At 39.0% G+C, this 13,280-nt stretch overlaps 4 protein-coding genes across 4 annotated transcripts; 2 read left to right on the top strand and 2 right to left on the bottom strand.

Annotated features, from left to right (window-relative positions):
- Nucleotides 1-1,837: 1,837 nt before the first annotated feature.
- On the top strand, nt 1,838-2,780 carry RO3G_11978 (uncharacterized protein; the record flags this gene model as incomplete). Its single annotated transcript, XM_067666562.1, has 2 exons — nt 1,838-1,891; nt 1,995-2,780. The coding sequence occupies 2 exons, from the start codon at nt 1,838-1,840 to the stop codon at nt 2,778-2,780; spliced, it is 840 nt and encodes a 279-aa protein (XP_067522663.1).
- A 350-nt stretch (nt 2,781-3,130) lies between these two features.
- On the top strand, nt 3,131-5,852 carry RO3G_11979 (uncharacterized protein; the record flags this gene model as incomplete). The annotated part of the gene is made up of 2 exons (XM_067666563.1): nt 3,131-3,621; nt 3,752-5,852. 2 exons carry the CDS (start codon nt 3,131-3,133, stop codon nt 5,850-5,852), a joined length of 2,592 nt encoding a protein of 863 aa, XP_067522664.1.
- A 3,885-nt stretch (nt 5,853-9,737) lies between these two features.
- On the bottom strand, nt 9,738-10,912 carry RO3G_11980 (uncharacterized protein; the record flags this gene model as incomplete). Its single annotated transcript, XM_067666564.1, has 4 exons — nt 9,738-10,039; nt 10,094-10,389; nt 10,443-10,660; nt 10,832-10,912. 4 exons carry the CDS (start codon nt 10,910-10,912, stop codon nt 9,738-9,740), a joined length of 897 nt encoding a protein of 298 aa, XP_067522665.1.
- A 368-nt stretch (nt 10,913-11,280) lies between these two features.
- Nucleotides 11,281-11,592, bottom strand: RO3G_11981 (uncharacterized protein; the record flags this gene model as incomplete). The annotated part of the gene is made up of 1 exon (XM_067666565.1): nt 11,281-11,592. The coding sequence occupies one exon, from the start codon at nt 11,590-11,592 to the stop codon at nt 11,281-11,283; it is 312 nt and encodes a 103-aa protein (XP_067522666.1).
- Nucleotides 11,593-13,280: the final 1,688 nt, after the last annotated feature.

Raw genomic sequence — 13,280 nt, forward strand, 5'->3', positions numbered from 1 at the left:
AAGATAAAAAGAGGCCTAAGCAAATCAGCATTCATCTATAATAAACATTAGCTATCATGTATATATAGTAAAGCAATTGTACCATTCTTTAGATAGAACCAGAAAAAGAAAACTAGCTAAGCTTATACCAACAAGTAAAGAAAAGGGGAGCAGCATTCATCTATAGTAATTATTAGCTATTGAGTACATGTAGTAAAAGTAATAGCACCTTACTTTAGATAGAACCAGGTAAAAAAAAAAGACACTAACCAAGCTTATACCAACAAGTAAAAAATAAAGAAGCAGCACGCATCTATAATAACTGTTAGCTATGAAGGATATTTAATAAAAGTAATAGTACCTTGCTTTAGATGAACCAGGAAAAAAAAAAACAATCTTCATAAAAGGTAAGTTCTTCATATTATATATACTATATTCCTGCTCTAATGGTGCTTTTACTTTAGTAAAATAATATCGGTTGCTTTCTTGATGTTTGAAATGGTCTTTATAAAGTCTTTTTCCCAGGATTATCGTTGCTTCCTTTACTTGTTGGTATAAGCTTAACTAGTGTCTTTTTTTTTTCTTTTTTTTTCCTGTTCCATCTAAAGCAAGGTACTATTACTTTTACTATATACTCGATTGCTAATAGCTATTATAGATGCGTGTTGCTTCCCTTTTCTTTACTTATTGGTATAAGCTTAGCTAGCTTTGTTTTTTCTGAACCCATCTAAAGCAAGGTACTATTACTTCTATTACATAACCTATATAGCTAATAATTATCATAGATACATGCTGCTTCCTTTTTTATTTGTTGGTATAAGCTTAGCTAGTCTTCTGGCCTATCTAAAGAAAGGTACTATTACTTCTACTACGTATACTCAATAGCTAATAATTATTATAGATACGTGCTACTTTGCTTTGGCCTTTACTATTTCTTTCTCGCCCTTGCTTTGGTTCTTGAGTACTGATGTCTTTCCTTCTTTTGCTTTGAGTGCTCAAGCCCTTGAATCCTTGAATCTTTGAATCCTTGTGTCTTTGCATCCTTGAGCTTGGCTTTTTTTTTTCTCATGAGAACCTTTTGAGTTCCACGAGATTAATTGATGTATTTTTAGATTAGATGATGCTATTTTGGTGACAATAGGTAAGTCAAATAAGCTTTTAAAGCACTACAAGCAAAGAAATACTCTATATTGTTATTATTATTTTATTTAAATAAAAAAAAAGCTATTTTTATAAACCAAATCCCTATTTTTTTGTGTATATAAAGCAATATAAGTGGTTCATAAAGAAGTATATAAAGCAATATGAGTGGTCGATAAAGAAGTTTATAAGGCAATATGAGTGGTTTATAAAGAACAAAAAGACAAATAAAGCATTGATTTGAAAAGTATCACTGGTCCCCAATTTTTTTCTGACGTAGAAAAGACTATGAAAAGCAGCTACCAAGATAGACGTCCTCGCACATTAAGGATTAAATCTACTTAGAACTCTGAATTATCACTCCCGTCAGTATCTGCATTAGCAAAACGCAGAATAAATAATAGAATCATAGGTCAATAAACGGTGCAGATGTTGACGTCGGCATAAATATGCATTCAATCACAGATTTTCATATCGCTGAACATAAAAGCATATACCTAACAATTAACGGTTCGCAGAGTTTGCACGATTATTTCCAGTGTGAACTCGATTTACAACACCAATACGATACATCCATCCACCATTTTAATACCAAAAAACGCGCCTTTTTTTCCTCTACAACATATATTTTTTTCAGCCCGAAAACTCTTATTTTGAATATTTTAGACATCACCCATGTCCCAACATTTCACCCTTGCTAATTTGCAGATGTCGCCAAATGCCATTGCAAATGTCGACATGTCAAACCCAAATGACATTTCAATGTGTTCAAGTACCTTCTCAACACTGTTAACACGCTTCAAGAACGTGTTACAACTCACGACGACATTTTAAACGAATTGTCAACATTGCGTAATGAAAATGCAACATTAAAGGCCGAGATTGCTAATCTCCATGCCCAATTGAAATCAGCATCCACCAAATTGTCAACTGCCACTGATTCCAATATTGTCTCCTCCTCTGTCACACTTGATCGTCCTTCTAATCAAGTTTCCAATGTCTCTGTGCCTACCTACAGTGCTGTTGCTGCCCGTGCTGGTCCCAAACCGGTTACCAAAAAAAGAAAACTTGCTGCTAGCCGTACGTTCCAACCAGTGGACCCCTCTGCTCCTCGTGGGTTCGAGTACTTATACTTGAATCGCAATCGTAAACTTACCCGTGCTGAAATCAGACGTAACCTGCGTTTGCTTGGTCTTGATCTGTCTCGTGTCTTGGACATCTGCTTCCCTGGCCCTAAGGTTATTGGTCTGCTCGTCCATGTTCTTTACAAAGAAGAGGTGATCTCTCTTCTCTCTGCCGCCAAGGTTCCGTTGGTTGACGGTTTTGATCCTTTGGATCCTGTCAACTTGGCTGATCCTGAGCTCCAGCATCTTTCGTTGGCTGACAAGGCTAATGAATGTGCTGAGCTCCAGTTCACTCGCTGCTCCCGTGCTCTCTCTCGTCTTGGTGCTGGCCGTGCTCACCTGGTGGGTCCCGTAGGTAAGTACTTTTCTACTAAGGGCTGGATCGATGAAGACTCTTTGAGTCAGATTCTATCCTCCCTTCCCTCTCCTCTTTCTGCTTCTCGTGGTCGGGATCCGGGCGCTGCTTTCCGTGGTGACACGGTCATGTCAGATGCTTCGGTCTCTGATGCCGCTAGTGCTGAATCACACTCATTATGAGTGAGGTCCAACACCTTTCTATAAGCCTTTGGAACGCGAATGGTCTTCGGACCACGACCGTCCATGAGGTCCTGTCTCATTGCCTCTCCTCTACTCTCCTTTTCATTACCGAGACTTGGCTTCTTTCCCCTTCACTCCTTCCTACAGACTGGATGCAGTATCATGTGTATGGTGTTCCTGTACCTTCGGCCAACCGTGGTTCGATGGGTGTTACTGCTCTGGTCTCTCCTTCTTGTTCCTTTCCTGTCTCTCAACTTCCTTCACCGAATCGGTATACCCTTTCGTTGAAGGTCGGATCCTTTCGCATTCATTGTTTGTATGTTCCTCCTCCTCTTTCTACCTCTGAATTTATGAATGTACTTTCTTCCATCCCCTCATTACCCAATACCTTCATTTGTGGCGACTTCAATGCTCGTCTTGGCGACCTCACTGGTGATGCTCTGGTCTCTTCTCGTGGTGCTGCTATGGCTCGCTGGCTTGCTGATCGCTCTCTTACCGTTCTGAACGGCCCACTGGCTCATGGTATTCCTACCTGGGTCGGGTTTCGTGATGATCGAGAGATGAGTAGCATCATTGACATGTTTTTAACAAACGCGTCATTGCTGTCTCCTCGCCTTGACATCGCGTCTGACTTGTCTCTTGGTTCTGACCATCGTCTACTTACGCTGTCCTTCTCTTTTGCTCAGTCAAGTGCCTCTGAGTTGTCATCTGATACACCTGATACCACCACTCATCCTCGTAGACTATGGAACTTGTCTCGCCTTGGTGAACCTGATCCTTGTCAGCTCTATCAAGATACCTTTCGTGCATCCGCTGCTCCTTTGCTCTCTCAACTGAAGAGGTTGGTTCAACACCCTCCTTCTTCACGTCCGCCTATTGACGACCTCAACGCGTCGCTCAACTCAATCATCTACCGCTCTCTTGACTCTTCTGTCGGTGATCGTCCTCCTCGTCCATCCCATTGGAAAAAGTACTGGACACAACAATTACAAGATGCTGCTGACTTCCGCAACCGGTGCTACCGTAGATGGCGTCGTGCCTTTGGTATCGACAAAGTCTATTGGTGGCATCAACATCAACAAGCAAATGTTTCCTTTCGTCAAGCTGTGGCCAATGCCAAACGTCTGTCCTGGCAAGCATTCTGCAAGTCTCTCGAGTCTGACTTTACCAAAGCCATCTCCAAAGTCAAGCAGCTCAAACGACGACACCAGTCATCCGCATCCTTTTCACATCCTGATGGTCCGTCCAAGGCAGTTGAGGTCATGGCTAGTCACTTGGCTTCGGTCTTTGATGGCAGTCTACTACCTTCAACTCGCCCATCACCACCTCCATCTCCATCCTCTCTTGGGTTTGCCTCTTGGTCTCCATGGGTTCGGTCTCCCTTCTGGTTCACCTCCTTCTGGTACGTCTCCCTCTGGTCCCTCTGGTTCTTCAAGCTCTTTATTCACTCCTTTAACTATCCATACTTACATCGGTCAGCTCCCTACTCGTAAAGCTCCTGGTACTGATCACATCAAGGCCGAGATGCTCAAGCCGATCAGTACTGACCTGTCCCACTTGCTGTCTTGGTTCTTCTCCTTGTGCTGTCAGTGGTCCTACGTTCCTTCTCTTTGGCGCCATGCCCAGGTCTTTCCAATCTTCAAGAAGGGTGATCCCTCCTTACCATCCAATTATAGACCTATCTCGCTTACATCAATCTTCCGAAAGCTCCTTGAGCTTAGTCTTGCTCCATGTCTCGCCTCGGTGTCGCCTCCACTTGATCTGGCTCAAGGTGGCTTTCGTCCTCGTCACTCAGCTCTTGACCAGGCCTTGTGTCTTCATGAGTTGATGCAGTCCTATTACCGTCGCTCTCATCGGTTTCCTGTGGTTGCATTCCTGGATATCAAGTCGGCCTACGATACCGTCGACCGGCGTGTTATCTGGGATGCTCTCTCTCGCTCTGGTGCTGGTTCGTCTCCTTGTTTGCCTCTCTTGGTTCATCTCTTTGATGTTGTCTCGGTGTCTGTCCTGGTGTCTAATCACTCATCCGCTCCTTTTTCTCCTGTCACCGGTGTCTTGCAAGGTTCTGTCCTCAGTCCTCACTTGCACTCGGTGTACATCAACATTCTACCTGCTCTCTTGCGTCAAGTTGCTGCTCCTGCTACACATTTGGTTCCCTCCTCTGGTTCTCCTGATGCTGGTATGGTCCCAGTTAACTCTCTCCTCTTTGCTGACGATGTCGCAGTCATTGGCTCGGCAAAGTCAGTAAAAGAGATGCTCAAGCTCTGTGAGGATCACTCCTTATCTCTCGGCTATCGATGGAATCCTCTGAAGTGTGCGGTGCTCAACCACCCCACTTCCTCGTCATCATCTTCTGGCTCAACCCAACTAAGCCTTTATGGTACATCTCTTCCTTTGGTCGACAAGTTTATCTACCTTGGTATGCCGTTTGTCAAGACTGGTCTCTCTGCTGCTTCGGTGCTTCCTCTTCGTTCTCCTGGTGTTCTAAAGCTCATGTCCATCCTCAATTTGATAGGTGTCAACCGTCAAGGTTTTTCATTGTTGCTCTGTTCCCGGATCTATGCTACTTTTGTCCGTCCTAAATTCGAATATGGCCTCGCCATCTCCAAGTTTACCATTGCTCAAGTAAAAGAAATTGAACGTCTACAAGATCGCTGCCTCCGTATGATGGTAGGCGGTCATGCCACCTCCTCTACATCCGTCATCAAGCATCTCACTACTTTGCCATCTATGCACTACCGCATAGATGTGCTTACTACTCGTTTCTGCCTTCGTGCTCGATGCCTTCCTGGTTCCTGCTTGTTGTCTTTGCTATCATCAACTCTACCTGTATATCACATCAAGGTTCATCTTGACAAGAATCCGCTTTTCTTGGCTCTGCCTTCTCCTGCTCCGTCCTCCGATACTCGGCTCAAGACCTTCTTTCGCCAGTATCGTGAGCGTCAAGTCATCACTCTTGTCACCTCCACTACCCAGGTTCGGTTAATGCAAAAGATAGGTCCCGGAGATCGTTGGTCCCAATTAAGCTCCGATCTGCATGAAACTCTGAATATACATTTTTATACCCCGTAGCATCTTTGATGCCAAATTTGGTAAGATTTCAGTCAGCGCATCAAATTCTGTTGGCCATTGAATTTGCCTAGTCTACCGCCTACAGAAGTGAGTGTTTTAATCGTAAGATTAAATAAAAAATTAAACAAAAAAACAATAGCAGCAATATAAAATTAAAATCCTTCTTTATTGCAGATTTCTTTATATTGCAAAAGAGCCCCGTTTAATGGATAAAAAGTTGGCATCTATTTATATTCTTTGTGAGCGTAGATATAAAAGATATAGACTCGGCAACGATGTCGTGCTGAAGAACCAATGATTAAGCTAAAGCTTGTCAATGTTCTAATATATGCATCTGAAGTTGAACAATAGAAATAATAACCAGTCAATTAACTTTGATCTAATTACTTTTGGGGTTGACAATTGATTAGACTCGCTAGGATGACAAATACTGATCTTATTGTTCTAAATTTGGAAAAGTGTGGAATTGTTCAATCATAGTTTAATCTTTTGTGTATCGTTATTTATTTTAATACAACTGATATCTTATAGAAAATAACTATGTTTGCAACAGTGAGGGTCAGTTGTGATATTGGTCAGTAGTTTGTAGTCGATTAAGAGTGAAAATAAAGTGTAAAAGGAAAATTGATAATCGACAAGACTCTTGAGCCTCTTTATTGAGTCAAGACAGGAGAGAGAGCTCATTAAATACAAACTACGTCCTATTTTATAAAATTAATAATTGAGAAACCGAAGTTGCACAATGTAAATTACTAAAGTTGTTTATGAGTACTAACGACTATACAACACTACGTGTTATATAGAGGTAGTTTTAAATTATATGACATGGAGATCTTGAGTAATCTCACACGACATTTGAGTATTTAATAAGGAAAATACGACACGACGTCTTATTAATAAATACAGACCCTTTTGTAATGCATTCTTGTCGCTTAGTATGAAGCCCAATGAATGAAGGAGTGCGACAACGATAGTAAAACTAACATTTGTTAGGTTTGTACCTAAGAACCATCTCCTTCATGCATCTATTGAAGCTGCAAATGCGGTTTTCCTTGTGGAGCGCGCCAATGGATTTCCTTAGGTGACTGCAATCCCATCAGTAAACATGCTCTACTTTCCTCTCATACCAGTTACGCCCATGTAGTTTCATATGACGTACAGTAGGTCACAAAACTGCTGCAAGGAATTGCAAAATTCAGGTTTTACAGCTGGTTGTCCATGGGTACTGCACCAAACTATCTCAAACCTTGACTGTTTGTACCTCAATAGAAAGTGCATTTATTCGTCGATTATCGGATATGGGCAATGGTTATTGGTGGAATTTGAGATCGCTAAAGGTAGTATTATGAACATCCGACATTTTTTACTTGTTCACATATGTTTTAAATGACGAATTTTAATACGACCCAACCGGTTGCTATCATAATTTTTCACATTCTTGACATGATTAGAATGATGCCAGTATATAAAAGCGCTTACAATTCCTTTATTTTAAATTTTATATTCCCTTATTTAAATTATTTCTCTTTTTTACCCTATCGTCAATCGCATGCCTAAACGGCTGTCAGAGGAGAAAATAAACGATCACAAACAGGCATTAACCGCATCCACATCAATGTATGATATTTCCAAGGAGCCTGGATTACATTAATCAACTGTTAGTAGATACTCTAGACGGCTGTTTTCAAGTAGGACAGTAAACACAGGTGGTAGACCTACAGTAGTCTCCAAAGTGACGAAGCGGTTAATCAAAAGAAAAGTCATTGAAGGGGTTCTAAAGACTTCCAAAGAGGTATACCGGGAGCCAGTTGGATTTGGCTACGATATCTCATACCAGTCAGAAATTAACGTACTAAAATCAATGGAGTTCCATTTTCTGATAGAAAAAAAGAAGCCATTTCAGACAAAAACGCATACGTAGCATCAGTTAGAACGGGTCAAGGAGCATCAGGATTAGGCAATGAGTGACTGACAGCAAACAGTGTACTTTAATGAGACCAAGCTCAGCGTATAGGGCTTTGATGATGCTGATCACTATTGGAAACGGCCAAGTGACCTTCTTCAACATCATGACCTGGATTTTGCAATCAATCACGGAGCTAGCAAAATGATGCCCTGGGGTTGTATAATCTCTGAAGGACCAGGATATGCTTGCTAAATTTACGATGGAAACTTGAACTCGGGTGTTTACCAGCATATTTTGAACACTACGCTTCGTGATACTATGAAGTAGTACAATTTCGACTGGTCCAACATTTAGTTTTAGCATAAAAATAACACAAAACACAAGGCATAATCTACAATAGCCTAGTTATGTAGTCACCAAGAGAGCTATGTTAACTATTGGCCAGCTTAGATCCCCGACTTAAATTCAATCGAGCACGTATGGCATCAATTGAAGTTGAAGCTCAACTATTACGAACGTAGAGCAAAGAATACGGATGTGCTTTGAGAACGAGTGGATGAAATATGAATTGACTTCAATAAATAACTTTGTCAAAGGCATGTAGATAACATTTCGAAAAGAACTCAAGAGATTATTAATAGAAAAGGAGGACCAACTAAATATTAATAAATAATGTGGAATAGGCGTGTTATTTCTCTCGATTAATAAAAGTAATAAAATAAGTCGAAAAATCGATGAGTCTCTTGAACCTCTTTATTGAGTAAGGACGAGAGAGAGAGCCCATTCAATACAAACTACGTCTTAGAATATAATAATGTGATTTAGGGTCCGAGGTAGTACGGTATAAATTGTGTGGGCTGTTTATCGTATATAGCACTTTGGGCTATATATGATATACAGTCAAATTATTAGTTGAAGAATCTTTTGAGTGATCTCACACGACATTAAGAAAATTATTAAGGTAAATACGACAAATAAGTTTATTCCTTTAAAATTTTCATTTTTTCAAAATTTCAAATTGCGCACTCCTTACTTCCTTCAATATTTATCCAATAAGGCTTAAACTCTTTCGGATTTTTCAAGACATGTAGAAGATTTACTATGTGGGAACAGAGGCCGTTTGTGCCATTGTAACAGGATGTGCGCTACAAAAACCAAGAAAAATGGATTCCTTGCAGCAGTTTTTTGACCTACTGTACTGTCATGTTTTGACATGTCAATAAGATAACAGTCTTATCATTCTAAGCTAAATCTTTACAAATGAGTTTGAATAAGAATAGATCCTGATAATTACCAACTGCACTGAACAGCCAAGTTTCACTTTCACCTCAACAGTTGATTATTTACATCAGTTTATAAAATTTTTCTTATACATGTCAAATCATATCGGTCGTAACTATCTCTTGCCATTTAATCTCAGGTCTTGCTCAACTAATATAAATAGCCTTGGAATCTTTCTTTAATAAAAGTAATTGGACTTGAGAACTATTGTTCGGTCTCGTTAATTCTTCTTTGTCTATTTTAAATACTTAAAACACTTCATGTACCTTCATAGCTCCTGTTGTCTCCATCATTAGTTTTCAGTCTTTCTGTACTTACTTAGTAACCGAGTTTACTCAAACCCAATAACCATTCAGGAACATAATACAAGTGCCGTCTTAAACAACGACTCCATGGATGACTATTTATAAATGCAACACTAGTAGCTTAGAACAACGATTTATAATATAATTATACATGATAAGGTTCCATGGAACAAGATATGATGACAATGCCCCAATCCAGAATGAAACATCAAGCAAGAACCAATTGACTTAACTCAATTGTCCCCATGAATTATTATTCAAAAGAATATAAATATCACACCTAAACCCTCATTAGAAAAAGATAATTTTAATTTGGATATAATCAAGAATAAAAAGTGTCTCAAAGTAATGATCGTTTTGGTACTTTTTTTTACTTCTTTTTATTTTCATTTATTATGCTAACAGTTCAGCAGGAAAACTTTCTTTTTTGCTAGCATCCACAGAAACAAATGTGGGAGGAAAGTAGTTGATCCTGTCGTCGTCAAAGGAATCCAGCGTCACAGAGGTGGAGGTGTCCTCCAAATGTTTGACCGTGCCCTTGATTATTTGGGAGCAGTTGTAGACCAGCTGTAGCACAAGTGGTAACAGCCGTGCTACTTCTGTGATTCTCTCGGGCATCTTGAGTCGTGGGGAGGTGTAAACCAACCCCACAGAAGCATGGTTGAATGACATGACCTTAACAGTAATGTAAGGACCTATTATGGATAACGTTTAGTATGGTATTGGACCCGTTTTGCTTATTATCGTACCGCTAATGACAATTCCGACCACTCTAATGCCAACAGCTTTCGTTTTGTATTGCTCTAATATTCTAGAGCAAAAGCTCCGCATCATTTTAGGCGTCTTCAGCCTCTTTTCGTTCAGTTCCTTTGTTCCATTAGGACCATGGTCCACCAATCCGACCTCAACACAACCTAGCTCGCTTGATACATATTTGAACACCAGGTCCGCGTGCTCGGCAGAGACTTGTCGTTCTATCTTAGTCACAGATCCAATGTCTCTATTCAGGTTTTTGTTTTCCCCTGAGGCATTGCTACCAGAGGCACTACATAAACGGGTATTTTAGTTAATGAGTATGAATACAGTAGCTAAACTTACGTCTCAGCGATTGTACTATTTAATCTTTTTGAAGCTTTAATAAAGCCATAAACGTCTTCAAGAAGATCTTGCTCAGTGTTGAATGGAGCAATCGTATCACTGTTAATAAACAGGTTTAAATAGTTTAGTATGCTTTCACGGCACCAATACTCTTCAGGCTGTTGAAGCCGATTAAAGCGCAAAGGCTGAAAAGCCTCATCAATGCCTTCAAACGTATTCTAAACAAACAGTGAGATCAATGTATAAGAGCAAAATTCCCATTTCAGCTTACTTTTCTCTCTAGCATCATCAGTATACAGTGCCCCACAGAACCATTCCGATGCTTTGGTTTTTTTTCGTTTTTTGCTTGTCACTGAGCATCGAGTACTGCAATTGGTGGCATACCATACCTCCTTTGAAAGATGCGGAGACAGGGTACTTGGATAGTGTTTGACTCCAATTTTCATATAATCACCGTGGAGCAATAACATTCTAAAAACAGACACACACTTGAAGAGTTTTGTTAATATTTAGTATGTCCTCCTTTTGCATTGTAAGCTACCTTAATGCGCTTAGCCATACTTTGTATAAGCTTTTGGTACTCATTCTGAGTGATTGACTCCCAAACATTCTCTACTCTTGACCATAGCTCAAGCATTCCATTAGGCTGCTTTTCATACCATAATAAGCATCATTTTAGGATTGGCCAAAGATTCTCAATAGGATTCAAACCTGGAGAGTGAGAAGACCATCTTAATACAGTAATATTATTGTTGTCCAGCCATTCAGACTTTTTTTTAGCAGTATGGATACTAGCATGGTCTTGCTGGAATATGATATCTTCTTTTTGAAGCTCATATCAATCAATCATTTTCATTAATTCATCTTCCAAAAGGACAATATAAAAGTCAGACTTAATGCTTCCCTTGATATTGGATAGACATCCAACGCCATGCCATGTTAAACAGCCCCACAGTATCAATGAACCTCCTCCAAGCTTGATCATATGCTGAACCTGAAAGTCTTTCAAGTTGGCAACATTTGTCCAAGTCCATTGTAAACCATCTGAACCTATTCTATTCACTTTGATTTCGTCGTTGAAAATGACTTTTTTCCAGTCATTGATGGTCCATGATAGATGTGCGCGAGCAAATTCATATCTTTCCTTCATACGGTGCTTGGTCAAAGGTAGGACTTTAGGCTTATGAATCGCCGCATAACCTGAAACTTTTAAAAAACGTAGTACAGTCTTAGCACTGATATTTTCACCATCTTCTAACAGCTTTCTAACAGCTTTCTAGCAGCGTCTGAAGTATTTTTGTAATTGCTTGAGTTGAAATTTCGCAAGATTTGACGACCCAGTAATGTCGCGATTAGGAATGGTCTGCCTACCTTGGTTTTTAAATATCATAAATAGTGATTTTTTGGAATGTTTGAAACAGTTCCAGTAATAGCACCAATCTTTCTTGATATTACTTTTTCATCAGAAACTTCTTTAAGAAGCTGAACGATCGCGTTCTGCTTGTCATTTTATTAGATAATGTTAAAAAAAAAAGGCAAAAAAGTATAACAACTTTTATACAAATCATTTATAAACCACATTTTTGTGACGTTTATGATGCTTTTTACAAAACCCATCATGTGCGTGTCTCCTGAATAAAATCCTCCTTTTATAAAAAAAAATGATTCAAGTGTGTGTCTGATTTTAAAATTGTTGTGCTCCAAAGATAATCATTGTATGGCAATCAAGGGTTATTAACGATTGATAGTGTGAGTATTGAAATGTAGACTTATTAATATGTATGCATATCTCCCAAAATAGACTGATGAATGAGAAGCAAGTGCTTAAATTAAATCATGTAAAGGCCTGTAGCGTTTAGCCATCTGCATAAAGCTGTGGGCGTTTCACCATCCGCATAGTACATATATTAATATCTACACTGTGAAAAGTAGATCAATTCTGGTCATATGTTATTAAATAAAGTCATACATATAACTTTGGGTCCTATCGGAATCTCTCTTTTTATTTTTGTGAACAAAACAAAAATGTTATTGCTTCGCGGTTATTACATGAAAATCGGAGTTAAGCATTGTCCAAATACCCTGTCGCCGTAGCTTTCAAATGAGGTATGGCATGCCACCAATTGCAGTACTCGATGCTTGGTGACAAGCAAAAAACGAAAAAAATCCAAAACACTGGAAGGGTTTTATAGGGTACTGTATCAGCGAGCGGCTTTGGTAATAGCTTGCTAAGATCTCTCTTGGCTCCGTCTACTTGGGGGGGGGGTTTTATTGCTATGCACTGTTTTAATATGAACTTGTTTAACACTACTAACAATTATGCACATCGCATTGTTTTGAAATATGAAAATTGATAAGAGTGATAATATAAATTAAAAACTCAAAATTAATAAAAAAATAAGGATTTAATCAGATAGTTAACAGTGATTTTTTTGTTTCAATAGTAAAAAGTAACATTATTTACAAATATGCATTTAAGAAATTATTCAAGTTCCCTTTTGATCATTTGTGTTATCTCGTAAAATAAAAAGATTATAAAATTCAAGAAGTTATCTTTCTATTTAATATTATTATATCTAGTATTTATATCCTTTTCAAGATACTTTAATTAATTATAGCTGTAGATCTAGTATGAATCAGTTTTAATATGAAGGCCTGTTCCTGGTTATGCAAGTGGACTGCTTATAATCATTTATTTATGTCTCATTGCATCAGGAGCTATATTAAAACAACTTGTATTGAGTTAAAGGAGTGGAATTAGTGATGACTGAATAATAGAGAAAAGGCTATAATGAATCTTTGTAAAGCATTCACTACTCTGATTCCTTATAAATTGAA

The sequence above is a fragment of the Rhizopus delemar genome, genomic scaffold, assembly GCF_000149305.1.
Source record: "Rhizopus delemar RA 99-880 supercont3.10 genomic scaffold, whole genome shotgun sequence".
In the NCBI taxonomy this organism is placed as follows: Eukaryota; Fungi; Mucoromycota; class Mucoromycetes; order Mucorales; family Rhizopodaceae; genus Rhizopus; species Rhizopus delemar.